The sequence below is a fragment of the Podarcis filfolensis genome, assembly GCF_964270895.1.
Source record: "Podarcis filfolensis genome assembly, chromosome: 6".
NCBI classification, from domain to species: Eukaryota; Metazoa; Chordata; class Lepidosauria; order Squamata; family Lacertidae; genus Podarcis; species Podarcis filfolensis.
In genome coordinates this window covers 59,591,588-59,613,802 of record NC_139609.1, presented here as the reverse complement: position 1 = coordinate 59,613,802, position 22,215 = coordinate 59,591,588, and the positions used below count along the sequence as shown (strand labels likewise).

The 22,215-nt window shown below is 48.3% G+C and overlaps 1 protein-coding gene and 1 long non-coding RNA gene across 2 annotated transcripts in view; both read right to left on the bottom strand.

The window, feature by feature from the left end:
• LOC310764063 overlaps nt 1-22,215 on the bottom strand; it is a 436,509-nt gene that overhangs the window by 11,442 nt on the left and 402,852 nt on the right. The gene's annotated exons all lie outside the window — the stretch shown is intronic.
• Nucleotides 1-22,215, bottom strand: part of MFSD4A (major facilitator superfamily domain containing 4A) — a 57,764-nt gene that overhangs the window by 6,279 nt on the left and 29,270 nt on the right. The window contains exons 4-6 of the mRNA XM_083617141.1: nt 7,371-7,539; nt 5,247-5,362; nt 3,138-3,311 (exon numbers count right to left, since the gene is read on the bottom strand). Coding sequence (XP_083473267.1) covers nt 3,138-3,311; nt 5,247-5,362; nt 7,371-7,539 — 459 coding nt within the window. The remainder of the gene's footprint in view (nt 1-3,137; nt 3,312-5,246; nt 5,363-7,370; nt 7,540-22,215) is intronic.

Sequence of the window (22,215 nt, the reverse complement as noted above, 5' to 3'; positions counted from 1 at the left end):
CTGAACGTGGAAACTGCTTCAGAAGACACACGTTGAGTGTCTTAGATAAGAGAGCTTTAGCAGAAGGCGGCTGATCTGAGCCACTTCATGCATGAAAATCGCCACTTGATGCTACTAGTGCAGCACATCGAAAATCCCCCTTTGATTTTACAGATATGGCCACCAAGCTCAACTAGTGTATCTGATGTCCCCAGCAGACATCACAGCGGGAGCAAAGAGCAGGCTCATTTCACTAATCCAGGACACAGCAAATTGCTTCTACTTTGCTTGTCTGCACTGCTGGCTGTACTCCTTATTTGCATTTTTTATATATATACATTCTACCTTCCCTCCAGTGAGCTCAAGGTGCCATTAATGGTTTCCCTTTCTCTGCATTTTATCTTCACAACAATCTGTTGAGGTGGGTTAGGCTCAGGGCCAGCCAGTGAGCTTCATGTCCAAGTGGACTTATGCCTCCAAGGTCCACATAATATCCTTCCACCTTACTCCACACTCGTGAAAAGTAGATTCAGAAGACAAGAAGTTGGAGGGGGGCAGATACTCTTTTCCTTAAGGACTAGAAGCTTATTACTTCCCTTGCTGACAGTCCTGCATAGTTAGTGCCTTTGAGACCAAGCAATTTAGGCTGCATTTTTATACACGCTTGTCAGGGAGTAAGCCACATGGAATTCAGGGGTGAACATGGGTAAGAGCATACACAGTTACTGTGGCATAAATCGATTCCTGCCTAATATAAGATTAAGGCATAATAAACGTGTTTGCTGGTGGTTGCAGTTTCTCTGCAGCTTGCTTGGGACAGGGGAAGCGGGGGGGGGGGGGGCGAGGGAGATAAATACTTTATAGTAAGGTTAAGACGACCTGCTGCCTGCCAGCCGAGAGAGGCTGGTTTAATTAAAAAAATTTTTTAAGTGTAGTGCTTCTTCACAAAACACACAAATACAAACATGGGGGGGGAGGGGGAGACATACACACAGACAATCGCACACCCACAAACACAACAGGGGAAAGAGGGAATCGGCTTTTATGCTAGAGCAGTGTGTTTTTCTTCTTCTTTTTACCCCAGTTTATATTTTACGTGAGAACAGGAGGAGAGAAGGGGACTTGGTTCCAGAAGCCATGCTTCTGCCTAAGCCACCTACCAGCCTGGTGCCTGCCTTTCAACAAGAACCTGGGGTCTCTGAGGGAGGAAGTTCCCACTTGGAGGCTGTCAAGCTCCGCCTGCTCGGGAGACAGAGCGCTGAGGAGGGAGGCAGGCAGGGGAGATGGCAGAGAGTTACCCTGCAGTGCACACACAATTTCTCAAAGAGAAATTTTTGCGTCAGCTTGCTGCCGCCGCTACAGGACACACAGAAATGTAGCTAAGGCAGAGTTAGCAATAGCAACGGCTGCACAGGACAGGAAGCAGCACCAGCTTCCCAATTTTTACAATACAGTCATACCTCAGGATAAATATGCTTCAGGATAAGTATTTTCGGGTTGCGCTCTGCGGCAACCTGGAAGTAATGGAGCGCGTTACTTCCGGGTTTCGCCGCTCGCGCATGTGCAGACACATGCATGGAAGTGGCAAAACGTGACCTGCAGACGCACAGTCGCATCTTATGTTCTATTCAGGATGCGAACAGGGCTCTGGAACGGATCCCGTTCGCATCCCGAGGTACCACTGTATCATGTTTGTCAGGGAATCAGGAGCAGGAGCACTGGGGAGAGAGGAATTGGAGAGCGAAGGGGAAGAATCCGAGGGAAGCGTAGGGGACTATGACAGTGGCCTGAGAGATTCCATGAGCTTCTCCAGCGAATCAGAAGATTCCCAGAAGGGGGCTCCGATGGTCAGGGCAAGGGGGGTCCCAGGGGGGACGCACCAGAAACAAGGAGCCAGAGGGGAACCCCAAAGCAGCAGTGGAAGAACGGGACCAGTTTCCCCACCAGAGCGTAGTGGGGGGGAAGAGTCACATGTGTCAGGGCCAGCTTCTCCTCCGGAGGGGAGGGAGAGTAAGTCAGGGCTGACCACGCCTCCATTGGAGAGTGGGGGAATGGAGGGGAGGTCAGTTGCAGCTAGCCCACCCGAAGGGGGAAGCAGTGACAGCAGCAGTGAAACGGTTAGGAGGAAAACTGCTGGCTGGGCGCGCGCGCCAAGTTCAAATGTACAGGCGCGCGGGACAGCAGGAGACCCGGATGGGGAACCAGCTCCTAAAGCCCGCCGGAGGGAGGGAGAAGGCTCAGGGGAATCAGCGGTCTGACAGTTGAGACGTGGGGCTGCGCGCTGCGGCTCTGGAAGTGAAACTGAACTTCAATAAAGACTTTTGTATTTAATTAGAAAGCAGCGTTGGTCCTTTGTGAGCTGGGACCTTGGGCAGCCTTGACAATGTTTTTTGACTATTGCACACAAGCACGCACACACGATTCACGATATACAGTGGTACCTCTGCTTGTGAACGGGATCCATTCCGGAGGCCCGTTTGCAACATGAAAGGCCCGCAATGTGAAACGCCATATCTGCGCAGGTGCGCAGCGCGATTTGGTGCTTGTGTGCATGCGTGAGTGGTGAAACCCGGAAGTAACCCTTTCTGGTACTTCCAGGTTGCTGCGGGGCGCAATGTGAAAAAAACGTAACATGAAGCAAACGTAACATGAGGTACGACTGTATTGCCAGGTAATTTTTTAAATAAAAAACCCGTTATCACAAACTGCTCTTAATATCGATATAAGACAGTATATTGAGATAAGCCTGACCCTAATAACAAGTCCCTCAAGAAACCCTGGAATTGGAAGGCATGCAAGGATAAGGAGACTGCTTTGCTAGAGATCTCCAGTCCCCCCCCCTTCAGCACAACTTCCAGGGTTCTCTGAATGAAATGTCCCAGGAGTAGGGAGCCTGGGGCCACCCAGAGGTTGTTCAGCTGCTTGGGGCTGCTTGGAGCTGGAGGCCAATGATGTCTGAAGGGCCACAGGTTTCCCATTCCTGCTCTAACCAATTTGCTTGCATTGCTCTCAGCTGCAAGAATACTACGCTCTTGCTTCCAAATGAGGGTGCCAGTCGCTGGTTATATCCATGTTACTGGTCTGCCAGACATGCCATAGCCAGAATAAGCCTCTCTGCTACCTTGGAAGAGAGGGAGAAGAAGAAGATATCGCCATACCACATTGATGAAAACCATAGTTGCTGGCTTCATTCTGTAGGACACAGGGATGGAGATGAGCCGGCCCAGAGTGATGAATCCCCAGAAGAGGCTGGGCAAGTAACCAGCTACCTTGTGTCCCACGGAGAGTGGTTCCTCCACAGCATAGCTGTACACAAACCCAGAATACTCGCCCTGCAGGAGAGACCAGATTACTTACATAATCTATATATCACACAAACCTCCAATATAGATCTATATTCCCAGGACACACACACAGTAGTAAGAAAAGAAAAAGCATAATGTAAAATAATTGGTTTACTAACACATGCGAACCAATATACAAAATTAAAACAAACTGAAATCACAATAGTGCATTTAAATTTATTTTACTTTTCAGCGTTTAAGAATGCTTGCCTTAGCAGTTCTGAAAAGCCTGGGGGAAACAGAAATGCTTTTGCCTGGCACCTAAGTGCTAATCATTAGGTCTCTGGGTGGGCTTCCTTGAAAAGGGCATTCCAAGGATGAGGAGCTACCACAGAAAAGGCCCTCCATCTGTGCAGTAAGCACGCACCACACTTCAGACAGCAGGGGCCTGTGATGGGGATGTCGGCGAATGAACAGATTGAGATGGGACAAGGCAATCCCACAAAATATTTGAGTCCTAAGCCATGAAGGGCTTTGAGAGTTAAGACCAGCACCTTAAATCTCATTGGAAGTCAGGGATGGTGTTTCAGTGCAGCCAGATGTGAGCTCTTCACTCAGTCCATGTTAGGAAACGAAGTTAGTGTGCTGGGCTAGCTGCAATTTCTGAAGAGTTTTCAAAGGCAGCCCCATGCAGCCCACCCTCAAAGTTACCAGGGCATGGACAGCGGTCAAGATTGTATCTACTCAGGAAGGACTGCAGTTGGTGGATTAGCCACAACCAGCAGAAGGAACTCGTGACCCTGGAGGCCCAAGAGATAAAGATGAATCTAACAGCACTCCCACACTGGCACCTTATCCTTCACAGAGAGTACAGTCCTCGGCAAAGTTGGTTGAACACCACCTCCCTGGGCAGACAAACTGCTGACCCACACAGCACACCTCTGTCTTATCAGGAATGAGTGTCAGTTAGTGCTTCCAAACCCCAGATAAACGCTTCTTCCAATTCAGCTGGAAGAGACAGAGGTGGAGGACTCCATTCAACTCCATTCAAATGCCTTAATAAAAATGCTCTAACATATTGGGGGGGAACAGAATGGATCCCTGAGGGACCTCTGTCCCAAAATGCCGTGGGCCAGAAGTCTTGCAATTCTGCCTTCCAAAATGGGCCCTCCAGGTAGGAGTGGAACATCCGTCTCCAATCCCCAAGTCAGAAACCCTTTCCAGAAGGAAACCATGGCCAATGGTGTTGAGCACTGCTGAGAGACTTAGTAGAATCAACAGAATTACATTGCATTCCCCCCCCACCCTCTCCTAGCAGAAGTCGTTTATCAGGGCAACCCTGGCAGTTTTCGTTCCAAATCAAAGTCAGAATCCAGACTCAAATGGATAATGAGTGCTTGAAGTTGACTAGAAAAGCAGTCACTCCACCAACCTGCCCAAAGAAGGGACATTTGAGATCAGCCAATAGTAGTTACAATTCTCTGGGCCTTGTTTCTTGTGGTTTTAAGAGTGGCTGCCCGCTGTAGTTCACCATATTTAACACTCTCAGGCCATGAAAGGCTTACAGGATAAAACTGTAAAAGGTGTGTGTGGTGGTGGGGTGGTCCTCAACTTTAAGTGGGTGAGAATTCAACATATAGTGTAAGAGAGCAACTGCAGTGCCGATCTTGGGCGAACAGCCCAATTAAACAAAGGGCCAATTCCTCATACTCTTAGGTGAGATTAAATCAAAAGAAGGCAGGAAAGGCCATGAGCTTTGAACTAAAGCAATGCTACTAAGAGTGAACCAGCAGGCAGTACCTGCTGGGTGGAGGGAGACAAGTTTTTAGCTGAAAGCTCTCCATGAGCACTCAAGCCAAGCTACACAGATCAAGTAAAAGACAGTCTTGAAAGCACTTGTTCAGCCCATTCTAGGGAATCTGGAGTGCCCCAGTAGTGCAAATTGGGTAGGTCTGACACTGACTCCTCAATTGTTGCTCTTACCAGGATCCCATCGGTCATAAAGAGGAGAAGGGCACCCATCACATGGACAGCAAAGTAAGAGCAAGGAGCTCCTATGAAGTTCTTGCTTTGGCAGCATCCAAAGAGGTCCTCATGCCCTGGGTAGAGAAAACAATAGCACACAAGAGTAGTGAAGCTTCTTGGGTACCCAAACGGTCTCTCTCTCTGCAGCAAAGATTTGCAATGTTTCTATTCTGCTTAATGTATGTGTGGGGTTTTGTGTCAGCGTCGCTTGTGCAGGTTCTCTTTACTATTTGCTTGTGTTCCTTTGGTGGTGAGAGAAGTTGGGGTTGGCCTAGGGTGTGGTTGTTCGTTTGTGATTGGCTGTGGTGAACTTTGTTTTCATGTGTGAGTGGGGTGAGTGGGTGTTTTTGGATCAGGTTAGCCATATTGATTCATATGCTGTTGGTGGATTCTCGTCGTTGTCTTGTTGGGCTGTGTATGTGATAAAGGGAGCCATACCAGGGTAAAGATGTCTTCTTCTATTCTGACAGGTTACTTCTGAAGGAATGCAGTCCTTGGCAGGATAAAGGCTGCCCATAATTTGACTAGATGGACCTTTGGTCTGATGCAGCTGGCACTATGGGAGGTGAGGCCCCAAGGCAGATACCACCATTTTACTGATTTTCTACATGCACCAAAGTGGAATGGGCATTAATATTCTATGGCCTTTAAAAATGTGTCTGTGGGAGATGGTCTATTGGTTTATTTTGCTTTTGCTTTTATTATGTATTTTGTGTTTTCATTTTCTTTACGTTGTAAAATGTCCTGTGATATTCAGATGAAGGGCAGTATACAAATTTAATAAATAATAATAATAATAATAATAATAATAATAATAATAATAATAATAATGTGTTCCATCTCACTGCTGCATGGCTTGTGGGGTTAAGAGCAGCCAGAAATGTTTGCATGTATATAAATGCATCCCAGTGTGTGTGCATAGAAAATGACAGAAATATGCAACACCTGGCATTCTTGATGCATATGGGCAAATGCATCTGTAAGCTGCTACACGCCACAGCAAAAGCCACCAAATAAATAAATGAGACATTTTTAGAAGGCGCACAGAAGTTGCTTCTTTCAGAGTTCCAGTAATAACCTTCCTGGCAGAAAGACAGGCTGCTTTTCGTCTTCAAACCACTCTGTGTGTGAGATAATTGCTTCCCTTTTGCTCATGGGAGTTATCGCAATGCAGGGAAACAGATGCCTTGGCCCAGAAGGAAACACCTTCCTTGCTAGGAGGCCAGAGTGGGCATAAAAGATCATTCCCAATTTGGCAAAGGCCTTAACATGGACCAGAACAAAGGCTGGTATTAAATGCAGGACAGGTGAGAAGCTTTTGCAATCACACTGACATTCCTTCTCTGCTACAAACTGGGGTGGAATCTACAAACATATAAAAATCATTCTGAAAATGCTTTTTTTAAAAAGCGTTTTTAAAAATACATTGAATTTTCTATAGGGCTCACGATCGCCATCTAGTGTCACATTTTATATTGCACTTAAAACAGATTTAAAACGTTTTATTTGCAGCTGTATAGCTGAGTCCTGGGTAAACGCCAGCAGAGAAAGCTGCCCCCAGGAATTTCAATTCATTGCCTACAGAACTAATACTAAACAGAAGCCAAGGACAAATAATGTACGATATTCTAGGATCAATAGGATTCAACCTATTTGGACTGATTTGGCTTCCTTAGTTTTATATGTGTTCTGGGAACATAACCAAAACTATGTAGCTGATAGCACAAATAGGGTTCTAGCCTAGTACTCAGGGGTTTGCTACGCCGCTGTCTCAGTGGCCACCCAGATGCCCATGGCAAGCTCACAAGTAGGACCTGAGCTTGACAGCCCTTTGCCCTCTTGCAGTTTCCAGCCAGAAGCACACTGTCTCTGTCGGAGGAGGTAGAACACAGCCATCAAGGCAGTAGCCACAGACAAGGAAAAACCTGGGAAGCTTAATGCAGAATATTTCACTCTGTGCTTTGCTTCATCCCTTTCCCACAGCAAAACAACACACCCTCTCGCTACAACCTGTGGAGAGAAGAAGGCTCTGATACCATGGCAATGGGCTCTGCATGCACAGCCCGGATTGGCAGCTCTCACCTATTTCTGGCTGAGTTCTTGGCGAGGAGGTGGAAGAGTCATCCCGGTCGGCTATCCGCGTTTCCAGTGCCAGCTCATCCGCAGGCAGTAGTGGGGGGCTGCCGCTTTGACACCAGGGCACCAGCCTCTCCTTGTAGAGCAGCAGGAAGACCGCAAAGGGGACTGGGAGCTGCAGAACAACAGGCAAAAAGAAAAGCCAGCCGGGCTCACAATGTGTGTCTTATAACAATTTTCAACCCCTAGGGTTGATACCTGCTCTTCTCCACTGGAGGGGGCTGCTGTTGGCTCATATTTTTTATTTATGCAGGGCACGTCTTAAAAGCCAGAGCTTGTAAACCTTTGCACCTCCAAATGCCATTGAGCTCCCACCAGTCCCAGCCTGCATGGCCAATGGTCAGGAATGATTGGAGTTATTTATCTGTTGCATTTAGATATCACTTTTTCCCTCCAAGGAGGCTCAAAGTGATGTACATGGCTCTCCTCTCCCCATTTTATCCTCACGACGATCCTGTGAGGTAGGCGAGGCTGAGAGGCAGTGACTGGCCCAAGGCCACCCAGTGAGTTTCAGGGCTGAGCAGGAATTTGAACCCAGACCTCCCAGGTCCAAGTCTGGCACTCTGTTTCACAGTGGAGCTGCGAGTTCAGCAACATTGCTTGTAGCTGGATTGATGAAATGTGGGCTATAAATCTTTAAAATCTACAGTTTTGTAACAATAACACCCCCCCACCCACTGCACAAGGGGAGAGAGAGAGAAGAAAGAAAGAAAGAAAGAAAGAAAGAAAGAAAGAAAGAAAGAAAGAAAGAAAGAAAGAAAGGTTCCTCAGCCCTGCCCTGGTATACTGGGACTCCCAGCAAGCCAAGCTACAAAAAACTTAACCTAGAACATAACATTTCAGACATCTTCTGGAAAGACCTCCTCCCACTAAATGGCTCATTCCCTTTTTTAAAACCTAACTTTCCCTGTGAGTTATAAAGAATGCACCCATTTTCAGTTGATATATTGACGTCCAGAATGCAGTGCCATTTCTTGCTCTGCCAGCAGATGGTAGGCGAGCAGCATAGATGCCCACTACGTTTGTGTCCAACTCAAAACTGCCTTGAGAAGCTACACATTTAGAAAGGAGGGGCTTACAAGCCACGGTGTCTCCTCGCCTCTCTCCCCACAAATCTGAACAGGCGTTGCCTAAGCTTTCACATGGGACAATTCAGTCCTGCTTTACTGTAGAGACCGCTGTGTAATTCTGTGTTCAGGTACACAGAAGCAGCGCCCTCTGCTGTTCCTCTGCGGTCCCAAAACAGAACATACTAATTTAAAACTCTGAAATGTCACAGTGCTTACTTTTAGTTAATATCTGCTGGGGTGTGGGGTGGTGGTGGGGCATGAAAGGAATAAATGAAGCCATCTTCCTCCTCTCCCCACCAGACTGATGGCAGAAGCCAGGTCGTCATTAACAGCTGGTTTCACATATATTGTTTTTGCTCTCCTCTGTGAATGAGCAGGAGCTGCAAGTGCACATTTCCTGGTTTTTGTTGGCTGGAGGTATTCTTTCAATGTATGGAGCATTTGCTCCCTCTTGATTCCCCCTCCTCAGCTGAATTCATTTAAGAGCCCTCCATTGTTCACAGAACAATAGGAACAAGAACAGCCAGTTCGGTCCCATGGAAGAAAAACCTTTTCCCCTAATAGTTAGAATCCTTCCGGAGGTCAGGAGCAGTTTGCGTTAATGGCCATGAAAATCAGAGCAGAATAAACAGACCTCACGCTGCCCTTTGGGAGAACAGCAGGCTAGACATGTATAAGGCCGGTATCCTGTATTTCCCCTACTGTCTCAGCCTTTACTTTGCCCTCTGTGAAATGGCAATAGTAACCTTGTTTGCAAATGCTGCAAAGGTGACTTCTGGCTGGGGAAAAGCACTGCCAAACATTAAAGTAGCATACAAAATATCCGCATTAATCTTCTTGTGGGATCCCTGTGGGATATAAATAAGATTTGGTCTCTGAATTGCACACAAGCCGTCACAATGCTCCAGAATAAAATGAGGAAATCAATCTCAGGCTCCCAAGAATGGAAAACTCAAGACAAATGGAAGGCTTGGATTTTAATGAACACAGAGAATTAAATATGTGAAGAGGAATCTCATCTAGTGGCACCTTTGTGAGCAAAGGTTGGAAGATTATCCCGGAATTGCCGTGATTTGCTTAACTGGGTCAGCATGTTAGTCCAGTTCAAAAGCAAGAAAATGGTAATTAGAATCTTTGCTACAGCTTTTCTTCTGCTAGCTCCTCTAAAAATAAACAAAGCCAAATTAGAGAGAACACATGCAGCACAGCCTTCAGATATTACAGTCTACGGATATCACACACACACACACACAAACCCTACATGCACAACCGTCTCCTGCTTCTGGTTTAAGTGCTGGTGCAGTACAGCTGAAATGATAATTTTTAAAGGTAGCATTCGGTAGCTTGTGATGCACCTCCAATGTCTGCTAATCTGTTGTAGGCCCAAGCTCCTTCTCTGCCTATAGAGCAGCAAACACTACTGGGAGTGCGAGCCATATTGCCTATGCTGAAATATCGGATGCTGCTCTTAGGGGGAAAAAGTGACCCCAATGGGACCTTCAGCACTACTGTCTGCTAGATCTGCATGGTTCATTTCACAGGTGGCACCTGGCACAACTTTTGCCTGTGCAAGCCACATTCTGAGCCCTGAAGCTGCAACTGCCAGAATTCCTTGAGGTGAAAGTTTCTGCACACATCCCACTATCAGCCAATAGTCAGGATGCTGAAAACCCCACTCAGAACTTTGACCCTGATCCACAATTACAGTAAGCCCGCAATTTACCCAGAGGTTACATTCTGTGGATCGCGCCTAAAGCCAAAATTGTGTAGAGTCAAAATTCATTGGGTGCAATGGCAGCTCTGATTGCCAACGTCATTTCCCCCGGAACCCCAACCCTTTTAAATTTTTTTGCCACGCACGTAAAGCTGAATGCACACGTTCAATGTGCATAGGTTGTGGGCTTACTGTACTAGAACTTCAGAAGTACAGTGGTACCTCGGGTTACATGCGCTTCAGGTTACAGACTCCACTAACCCAGAAATAGTACCTCAGATTAAGAACTTTGCTTCAGGATAAGAACAGAAATCATGCTCTGGCGGCACAGCGGTGGCAGGAGGCCCCATTAGCTAAAGTTGTGCTTCAGGTTAAGAACAGTTTCAGGTTAAGAACGGCCCTCCAGAACAAATTAAGTATGTAACCAGAGGTGCCACTGTATCAATAAAGCTCCAGAATGCATTCTATGGTTGCCATATATCCTCCTTTTCCAGAAATTAAAACTTAAAGAGAAATTTGGGGATGTTGCTGGTAGAGCTATGAGAACAAATGAGATCTAAAGCCTGCATACCTGCACAGACAGCTTCTCTCAGAAGAGTGTGGGTACTTATCATGTATTTATTGAGAAATCAATATTTAGTCAAGAGGAGTTGTTGTTTGGTCCTGCTTTTCCATAAAACTATGCCCAAAGCAATTTTATAATGGAGAGGGCTGTGATTTATGTATTTATTTCATTTCCATCCTACCCTGCCTCCAAGAACACTGTACATTGTTCTCTTCCCCTCTCAATTTAGGCTCCAACAGACCTGCTTGGTAGTTTTGGCTGATGGGCTCAAGATTTCCCTGCCCCGCCCCCAGCCTCATTAACAAATGAAGATTTGAATATGGGTGTCATCTGGGATGCAGGTGGTGCTGTGGTCTAAACCACTTGGGCTTGTCGATCAGAAGGTCGGCAGTTCGAATCCATGTGATGGGGTGAGCTCCCTTTGCTCTGTTCCTGCTCCTGCCAACCTAGCAGTTTGAAAGCACACCAGTGCAAGTAGATAAATAGGGAAGGTAAACAGCATTTCTGTGTGCTCTAGCACTCGTCACGGTGTTCCGTTCTGCCAGAAGCATTTTAGTCATGCTGGTCACGTGACCTCGAAAGCTTTCTGTGGACAAATTCTGGCTCCCTCGGCCTGAAGTGAGATGAGCACCACAACCCCATAATGAGCGCCCCAACCCCATAGTTGCCTTTGACTGGACTTAATCGCCCAGGGGTCACATCTAGTCCAGCATTTGAACTGTCATGCCACATGGCAGGATAAGGAGCACATGGCTTCAGCCAATTTCTATCCTGAACTCAAGGGGAAATGTGCAGATGGCATTCTGCCTCCCAGATAGTGGGAGCACCATTGCCTTCTGCAATAGTGGTGCTGGGGCAGCCATGTGGCAGGTGAGGAGAAACAATCCACAGATCAACCAAATTGGAAACACACAGGTGGAAGGATCAGTTTTGCAAATGCAATTTTTAATTTTGCAAAGTTCCAAGTGCAAAAATGCAGCTTGCGAAGTTGAGCTCAGGCTTGGTAGGAATGCATCCAAATGTTAAGAAAAAGCAACAAATGTTACTGAGCATGGGCAGAGTGCTTTCCTCTCCCCTCCTGAATAAGCACAACCCCCACTCAAAACATCTGGGGCAAGGGAGCTGGGCCTCCACTTGGAGGGAGTGAAACTTCCATGCAGGCAACTCTTCCTCTTTCTTTGTTAAAAAAAGGAAAACAAAATAAATTGTGGCCCCTGAAAGACTTAACCGATTTATTGTAGCACAATCTCAGATGAATGGACAACTGAATACTATGCTTGGGTGAAATCCCTCTTCTAAGTCCTTCCAAGTGTTTCACAGGCACAACGATCCCTTTTCAATATCTGCTTGTGTTTTTCACCTTTAAGAAAAGGGGGAGGGGAGGCTGAATGGTGCTGATGAGCTTGTTTGGCTTCCACAGCTGGGTTCATCTGCCAAGATACACACAGTCAGGGCCAAGGCATTTTATTACAGGATCTCACAACTCGGCATGCTTGCTTTGGGGTAATATACTAGACCTCCTGGTACACTGTTTAATGCGAGGCCTTGGCACAGGCCTCACCAGCCTAAACAAACAGCAAAATCATTTCATGGCTAAATGCTCTGCCCACAATGCGAAGCAAAACCCAGCCTGTGCATTGATGGAAAAGGTCACGGAAAAGGTGGCTCTACCTATCATATATCTTTGCGGCAGAGAATGCTCATCTAAGAGGTTTTCCTATCCTGTGGATGCAGTGGGTTGGCTTAATTATGAATTCACATTCGGTATGCCGTATAACAAGTATTTATTGTTATTGCTGGCATATGGTCCAAACAGCTAATTTGATCTGATCTGAAAAGTATAATAGTATTTAAGTAAGTAGGGCTTTGCATCTCTAACAAAACTAGCAGTTTTGCACTTGGGTGACATTGCTCTTCTGAACATCAAGGGTTCTGTTGGTCGCACATCTGCCGCTAGGAGTAAATCACACACCAAATTTTTAAAAACACTAGTGGTGTTCAGCCATGCACATTGGACATGATAAACACACACACACACACACACACACAAATCTAAGGGTGCCTCAAACTGGGTAGTTTTCAGGTGATCATCAGGGGCTGAGTGATGCAACTTCAGTTGCCAGCTTTTTCTTCTGGCTAGCTTTTTCTTCTGGCAGGTGAACCTTTTCCTACAGCCAGCTCCGGAATATCTTCATTTGATAAATCTCTGCATATCAAACAACTATTAGAGGAAAGGAGAAGCCAGGGATTGAACCTGAGACCTTTTGCATGCAAAGCAGATACTCTCATACTGAACTGGTCCTCTCCCATTATATCCCTTGACCCATCACCCATTTGTTTTTATTTAGTGCTCTACCGCCAAGCTTGCTCAAGAAAAAGCTTGCTGCTAGTACAGTCATACCTTGGGTTACAGCTGCTTCAGGTCGCATTTTTTTGGGGTTACGGACCGCCGAAACCCAGAAGTACTGGAACAGGTTACTTCCAGGTTTTGGCGGTTGTGCATGCACAGAAGTGCTAAATTGTGCTTTGCGCATGCGCAGACGTGCCGAATCACAACCTGCAGATGCGCAGACGCAGGTTGCGAATGCTGCAGGTTGCGAATGTGCATCCCGTACAGATCACGTTCACAACCCAAGCATCCACTGTATAAAAAAGTACAAATCTTGCCTCGTTTGTCTACTGTAAGCAGAAGACTAGCACCCCCACCCTCACTTAGTACCTCCTGCCCTCTGTCCCAATTCTAAAAAAGTCATGATCCCATTTCAAGGTGCCTCTACCAATATGTGAGCATACTTTTCAGCACAATGCACCCAGTTTATTAGCGTGTTTGGCCTTCAGGAAAATAGCCCAGATATGGTATATCCCCGTAAGAAGTGAGGTTATAGATACAGATACAGTCATACCTTGGAAGTTGAATGGAATCCATTCTGGAAGTCCGTTCGACTTCCAAAATGTTCGAAAACCAAATCGTGGCTTCTGATTGGCTGCAGGAAGCTCCTGTAGCCAATCAGAAGCTGCAGAAGTCCCATCAGACCTTTGGGTTCCAAAAGAACATTCACAAACTGGAACAATCACTTCCAGGTTTGTGGCATTCAGGAGCAAAAATGTCTGAGTTCCAGGGCATTCGACAACCAAGCTATGACCAAGCTTCTGAGTTCCCCAAACACAGAGATTTCTATGGACTATCATCCCAGTTTTTAAAAGTCCCTTGTTTTCTTCATTACTTCATTACCAATATATGGCCATATCCATTGCTTCAACAAACAAAAGCCTTTAGGACAAGGGTCCATTTTTAGAAAGGCCCCCAAAGGCTCGCCTTGAATTGCACATCAGGCAGCACAGAGGAGGACTTGCTTGTTCATGCAACACATTGAGATGAGCCCAGTTGCTCTTTTTGCTGTCACCTGCTGCATTCACCTCCAGGTTCTATTACTCAACAGGTTGGTGTAACAGGAAGCAAAACGTAACCATTTTCAGCAGAGCTGTCAAGTGTTTCTGTGCTCAGGTGCCAACTATGACAAAGTCTCTGAGTTCATGTGGCGGGAGGTTCTCCCTTTAGCCAAGACCTGTTTTAAGAGTGCTGCAACTGCTCGTTTCTATAACCAGGGGAGAGGGTTCATGAACTTACACACAAACCTTGCCCAAAACCAGCACTCAGGCAATTTAAGAATGACTGTGGACCTTTAAGAGTACCACTGCTGAAATTTTAAGTTCCCACTTATCAGATACAACTGCTCTGTCTCAAAAGCTGCTGTGCTATGCTAGTTGCAGGAGCTATCCAATGCAATATTGTCTTCCCTGAGCAATGGTATTCAGTAGTTCCTGTGTCTTGAGCCTAACCGGACCTTGCAACCATCATCTGAGGCTCTTCTTCATGTGCCTCCTCCACAAAGGGCGGCAATATGAGAACAGGCCTTTTCCGTGGTGGATTCCTGCTTGTGGGATGCTGTCCCCAGGCAGACTCACCTGGTACCTTCGTTACATATCTTTAGGTGTCAGGCAAAAACGTTCCACTACAACCAGGCCATGGGCTAATTAAGCAATCAGTGGCCTTCTAAACTGTTTTTGTTTGTCACTATCTTACATATTTTTATGTTTTATATATTGTAATCTGCCCTGTATTCCGCTACTAAAGAGAAGCTACATAATTCACATCATTGTAATAAATTCCATGTAATATGTTGACTGTTGATGCCCATTTTCACCTGTTCTTTCCTCTGTGACCAGAGATTCTTCACTTTTCACTGAACCTGGTTATAGTGCTTCTGTTGCATTTTGCAGAATCTCAGGCTGGAGCTTTTCACCAGCCTCCTCTTTAGGCAGAGAACATTCATGTCCTCTTTATCCAACCAGCTCCATATGTTTAGCTTGAATACATCAGATCTGGCATACAAGCAGGTGGTTCTAATATTTCACAGGCGAGGCAGAAAATAGAAGTTTCAACGCCCACCCAAGGGCTAGAAATCCTTGCAGAGGCTGCGAAGTGTTAAAAAATTATGCAAGCATATTGTATGGGATATCTTTAAAAAGATGAGGCTTATGATATCAGGAGGAAATAAATATAACCAACTGTCCCTTTAGCAACAAAACTTATGGAGATGCTACCCAAAAAAAATTACTTCAGCTGCTGAAGTTCAGTCATAATTTGGTACCAAAATGCTGCTTTAGAATACCTCCAAAATGTATTCAGAATACATTTCTGATGTATTCAGAAACATATTCTGAATGTATTCGGGGGACGGGACTGACACTAATTACCTAATAATGCAATATTGTTATGGCTACTAGCCAGAGATTGCTGGCTCTCTGCCCAGAACAGTTAGCTCCTGCAAGTGAATGGTCAAAAGACGGTCAGAAATCTGGGTTGAATGAGACACCTACCAGGTCTTGGAGAAAGAGACTTCACCTGCCCCCATCCTGGCTAAGAGAAAAGGGAAGAAGTGTGTCTGCACACAAACAGATATCAGTTTGCAAGAGAAACTGGGTGTGTGTGTGTGTGTGCGTGCATGGAGAAGAAAATGAACTACAAGTTCACTAAAGCTTGGATATAGGGCAGACATGGTGAACCTGTGGCCCTCCAGACACTGTTGGACTCAAAGTCCCACCAGCCCCGGTTGCTATGGACAATGGCCAGAGATGATGGGAGTTGTAGTTTGGCAACAGCTGGAACCCCATTTTTGATTTAGGGAGTCTCACCCTGAAGATGTGACGTGGGCCAGCAGATCAGCTGCCTCATAGGAACACCCGCTGTTTGTAATTTTTGCTCTAGGTAAAACTATAGAGGCAAAGACACCCGGTGTCTTCAGATGCTCTTTCATCCAAACCAGACAGCCCTGTCCCTGGATCTTCTCAGCAGTCAAGGAAACGGGAAGTGCACAATAACCCAAGGACACACATAAGCACAGTTAATCTGCATCTTACCAGCAAACATGCTGGTGAACACTGCACAAATCACTGATGCCCACCCTTCCTTTGCTGTGCTGGGAACAAACCGTTACATGCAAACCAGTATTCCTTGCTTGCTCTTCTCAAACAAACAACAGGGACAAGCCAAGAACAAACCATGGCTTATTCTTAGCTCGTTCATGTAGCTTTCCCCTTCCCAGTGTGACAAAAGGAGGAGGGGACAATTTGGGCAGTGAGCACCAGGGACCTTACTCTATCCTGATAAGCCAGTTAGTTAGAAACTCTGGCATGCCATTTTTGCATCCTTCTGCTCATCCAAGAAGCTCAGTGTGGCTTATATTATTTCCCAAACAGTCTCCCATCCAGGCAGCTTAGGGAGCCAACCAGGTTAGGTTTAGTGCCAGAGCTGGCAAGGAGAAGCTGGCAAGGTGAGGACAAATCAATGATGTAAGAAAACAAAGCCTTTTGCTAAATGTGAACTCTTGTCCTGTTTGCTTAGTTTACACCTATATTTTCTCAGTAACGTGGCAGTAATATTTCTGAATCTCGCCCTGCTTCTCACAGAGCTCGAATAACTGGTTTAGTTCATAACTAACTGCAAAGCACAGGGAATGAGGCTAGATAGAAGAGGGATAGGGAGAAGAGATAGAGAGAGGGATGGAGAGAAGAGAAGAGAAGAGAAGAGAAGAGAAGAGAAGAGAAGAGGAGAGCCTGTGCTTGAACCTGACACTCAAAAACTTCAATAAATATCTTTAAAAAAAAAAAAACCAGTGAAATATACTCAGAGTCGCAAAGTGATTTCATGCTCTTTATTCAGCTCATAGTGGTGAGGAGGAATGAATGAAAGTCCCCTCAAGGTATCTGCTTTATATACATTATTTACACAATGGGCTGCACATGATTGGCTAATTCCGGAATTCTACTGTAAGCCAATCAGGTTGTGGATTCACTTCTATCTGGAGCATGATTGGGTGGTTCCTGCCAACCAATCATATTGCTGCATTGTTCTAGGACCAATCTGACTGCTGCATTCTGAATCCTATTGTTCTAGGACCAATCAGACTGCTGCAGTTTGGATCCTATTCAACTCAGTACATAACACCCCTCCCCTCTAAGTTCCAGTCCTGCCCGGGAGGTCGCATTCATAGTCCTCGAGGTACGCCGGTGGCCTACGTGTGCGTTGCGGCCTGGGGTGTTCCCTGGTCCGGGGTTCAGGTTCTGGCTCATGTTCCAAGGATGCTGGCTGTGATGGGCCTGTCTGGTCAGGTGCAACCGGCTCGCTCAGTCGTGGTTCTGGTTCCGGTGTCCTTTTGGCTTCGCGGGTCCTCTCTGTATTTACTGATTCTGCCTCTCCTGCTGGCCCCTCCTGCTCTATGGGCCTCACTGCCCCTCTGTTCCCTTGGGACTCCTCTGACCTTTCCTCCTCCTGGTTTTCTCCCGGGAATCGTCGCCGTATCTGGTCGCAGTGGCGGCGCCAGCATTGCCCCCCATCCGTTAGCACCTCGTACGACACGGGACCAGTGACCCTGGTGACTGTGGCGGGTACCCATGCTGGGCCTGCCCCAAAATTCTTTGCGTACACTGGGTCCTGGGCCTCGAAGGTCCGGGGGTTCCTGCCTTCCCCCACCACTACCTCATCCTGAGCTCTATCGGGGTGAAGGCGGTCCAATCTGATTGCAAGGCGCCGACCCATTAGTAGTTCAGCGGGGCTCCGGCCAGTCGTTGAGCTGGGGGTGCTGTGTTGTGCTAGGAGGAATGTGGCAAGGCGGTACTCCCAATCCCCTTGCGTCATGCGGCGAAGGGTGTCCTTGGTGGTCCGCACCATGCGTTCTGCTTGGCCATTGGTGGCAGGGTGGAATGGCGCCGAACGGATGTGGCGGATGGCGTTCTGCGCTGTGAAGGTTTGGAATTCTCCTGACGTAAATGCAGTCCCGTTGTCTGAGACGAGAGTGTCAGGGAGCACGTGGGTTGCAAACAGCCTGCGTAGTACCCGGATGGCTGCGGACGTAGAAGTGGACGGTACCAGTGCGACTTCCAGCCATTTGGTGTAGGAGTCCACCACTATGAAGAATGTTTTCCCCTGAAAGGGGCCAGCGAAGTCCACATGCAGGCGTGACCATGGTGCTCGGGCGGACTCCCAGGACTGGACTGGGGCCCTTGGGGGATCTGGGCGGGATTCTTGGCAGGCCTGGCAGTGTTTGACCCAGGCCTCTATCTCTCCGTCGATCCCCGGCCACCACACATAACTCCTGGCAAGGGCCTTCATTCTTACTACCCCTGGGTGTGTCTCGTGTAGGGCTGTGAGAACCCTTTTGCGGAGGGGCTGGGGAACAACGACCCTGCTTCCCCATAACAGGCACCCCTTGTGGGCCGACAGTTCATGTTTGCGGGTTGTGTAGCCGGCGAATTCTGGCCCGGGGCTGCTGCTGGGCCATCCCCTCCACACCCAGTCCAGGACGCGGGAGATGACCCTATCTTTCTTGGAATGGTGTGCAACTTCTTGTGCCTGAATGGGGCGGTCGGGAAGCAGCTCCAGGCTCATAACCTCTTGTGCAGGTGCTGGGTCAGGGCCTGTTTCCGGTAGTGGTAGCCTGCTGAGGGCGTCCGCATGGCCCATCGCCTTCCCAGGGCGGTGAATCAGTGCATACTGGTAGCTGGCAAGGAAAATTGACCACCTGAGGACACGAGGAGACAGCACTTGGGGGGTCTGCTTTTCGGAGGCAAACAAGCCAAGCAAGGGCTTGTGGTCAGTCACCACGGTGAAGGGCCGCCCGTACAAGAAATCATGGAATTTTTTTACTCCCTTCACGATTGCCAGACCCTCCTTGTCGATTTGCGAGTAGTTCCGCTCGGTTGCGTTGAGTGTCTGGGAAAAGTATGCCACCGGTACCTCTCTTCCATCCGGGAGTTGGTGTCCCAGGACAGCGCCAATGCCATAGGGTGAGGCGTCGCATGCTAGCACCACCGGCAGCCTCTCGTCGAAGTGTGCCAAGACCGAGTTTGAGACAAGCAAGTCCTTGACTGCCTGGAATGCGGCCTCCTGGCGCTGGCCCCACACCCAAGGGGCCCGCTTGTCCAGGAGTCTGTGTAGGGGCTCCGCTACCGCCGCCTTGTGGGGAAGGAAGGAATGGTAAAAGTTCAATAGTCCCAAGAAGGCCTGAAGTTCAGTCTTGTTCTTGGGCGCTGGGGCATCACAAATGGCCCGTACCTTGTCGCCAGTCGGGTGGACCCCTTCTGCGTCCACCATAAATCCCAGAAAGTCCACCTGAGGCACTCCTAGTAGACATTTTTCCCGCTTCACCTTGAGACCCGCCGTCTGGAAACGGTGCAGAACGGTGCGGAGGCGGTCCTCAAACTCCTCTGGTGTGGGCCCGGCAATCAACACATCATCGAAGAAGGGGGTGACGCCAGGAATCCCTTTAAGGAGAGAGTCCATTAGATTCTGGAATATGCCTGGTGCCACGCTGACACCGAATTGCAGCCGCTTTACCCTGAACGCTCCTCTGTGCGTCACAATCGTCTGTGCCTCTGCTGTGGCCTCATCTACTGGCAGTTGTTGATATGCTTGGGCCAAGTCCAGCTTGCCAAAAATTTTCGACCCAGCCAGGGTGGCAAGGACATGGCTGACCACTGGCACTGGGTATGCATGGGCCGTGAGGGCCTTGTTTATGGTACATTTGTAGTCTGCGCAGATGCGGACCGAACCATTCGGCTTGACGGGTGTGACGATTGGGGTTTCCCAGGGGGCATTAGGCACCGGCTCCAGCACGCCTTGCTCCACGAGTCGGTCCAATTCCTCGTCTATACGGGGTTTCAGGGCGAACGGGACCCGGCGGGCCTTGAGCCTGACTGGTCGTACTGCGGGGTCAAGCTGTAGAGCAATGGGGGGGCCCGTATACTGTCCCAATTTCCCATCAAAAACCCCCGGAAATTCCTTGCATATGGCGTCCACGTCCACTTGTAAGCTCGTGTGGTTCACCCCGGTGACGGCTAGCCCCAGTGGTCCAAACCATGCCAATCCCAGTAAGCTAATGTAGGGGCCCTTGACCACAAGCAAGTCCAGTTGCCGCGTCCGCCCTTGGTATTGCACCCTGAAGGTCCCCACCCCCATTGTGGGGACCTTACGTTTCTGGAAGTCCCGGAGGGTGAATGGGGCCGGCCTGAGTTTGGGACCCCCAGTAGGACACAGTTTCCTTAAGGTCCTTGCCGAGATTATGGATAGAGTTGAACCCGTGTCAAGCTCCATGCGGCATGGGGCCCCCTCTATCTGTACCTCTACATAAATTTTCTCTACGTTGGGGTGGGGCAACTGGTATACCTGGAAGTCCGTGAGCTCCGTCGAGTTGCCTTGGTGTGTTGGGCCCCGGGACCTGGGGCTCTTGGATTGGTCATCTGATGCCTGGCGTCGGGTGGGCCGAGCTCGACACACCCGGGCGATGTGTCCCAATTTTCTGCACTGCCTGCACTCTGCGTTGCGGAAACGGCAGGTCCTCCTCTCGTGACTGTCTCCACAGCTTGCGCAGTTCCCTGCTTCTCGTCGAGGCAGCTGTGGTATGTGGGCTGCTTGAGTGCGCTGCTGTACTCGGTGCACCTCCTCCCTGTTGGATCCTGAGTCGTCGGTGAGGTCTTCGTGGTGGACCCTCGGTTGGGACGGCTGGCTCGGCCGTGCCTCTTGCGTCGACCTCTCGGCAGCTTCCGTTGCCAGGGCCTCCTCCAGAGCGACCTGGAACGTTAGGTCCTTCTTAGCGTAGAGGCGTCGTTGCAGCTTCTCATCCTTCAGGCCACCGACGAGGCGGTCACGAAGCATGTTCTCCAGCTCTGAGAAGTTGCAGAACCGGGCAGCTTGGCGGAGAGAGGTCACAAACCCAGTTATGGTTTCCCCAGGGGCTTGCCGCTTTGCATAGAAGGCATTTCGACGAGCCACCACAGAGGGCTGTGGCGAAAAGTGCCCCTTCAGCTGTTCCATTATTGTTTTGTATGGAACAGTAGCGACGTCTTCGGGTGCAAGGAGAGCCCGGGCGATTTCAAACGTCTCCTCTCCGCAGACGCTGAAGAATATCGCCCTCTTCTTGGCGTCTTCTTCATCGGTGACCCCTTTGGCTTCTAGGAGGAAGGTGAAACGGGAGGCATACGCTTCCCAGTCTCCAGATGCTGGGTTGAACGGCGAGAAGCTGCTGTCGGTTGCCATTCTGAGTTCCTTGTGTCCCGGAGCTGAAGCCTGGATACACGGTGCGAGGCAGCGGTGCGGCAGGTGGCGGTGCTGCGGTGCTGTGTGTGGCAGTCAGCTCAGCGGGATCCCACCTTCGTCGCCAGTGAAATATACTCAGAGTCGCAAAGTGATTTCATGCTCTTTATTCAGCTCATAGTGGTGAGGAGGAATGAATGAAAGTCCCCTCAAGGTATCTGCTTTATATACATTATTTACACAATGGGCTGCACATGATTGGCTAATTCCGGAATTCTACTGTAAGCCAATCAGGTTGTGGATTCACTTCTATCTGGAGCATGATTGGGTGGTTCCTGCCAACCAATCATATTGCTGCATTGTTCTAGGACCAATCTGACTGCTGCATTCTGAATCCTATTGTTCTAGGACCAATCAGACTGCTGCAGTTTGGATCCTATTCAACTCAGTACATAACACCCAGCAAGAACCTTAATAACAGAGATGCTTTAAAAAAGCATTTCCATTTCCTAAAATATTCCCCTTTGTCTCCCACGTCTTTCCTACCTCTCATCATGAACCAAGCATAGTGAGTATTACCATCTTGGAAACCAAGAGGCATGTGTGACAGCTGTACCGTGCATAATGCTCACAGTGGAGGCTGTACCATACAAGACAATATTCAAGATGGAGGCGTTCCTACCACCCAGCTTAGCCAGGCTGCACTAAGCACATTTGCTGAGACTCAATGATGCAGAGCCACACCATACATTTAAAGTACACCTAACATACATGTAAAACACATGACTTGCCCCAAAAGATCCTGGGAACCGTAATTTGTTTAGGGTACTAGGATCTGTAGCTGTGTGAGG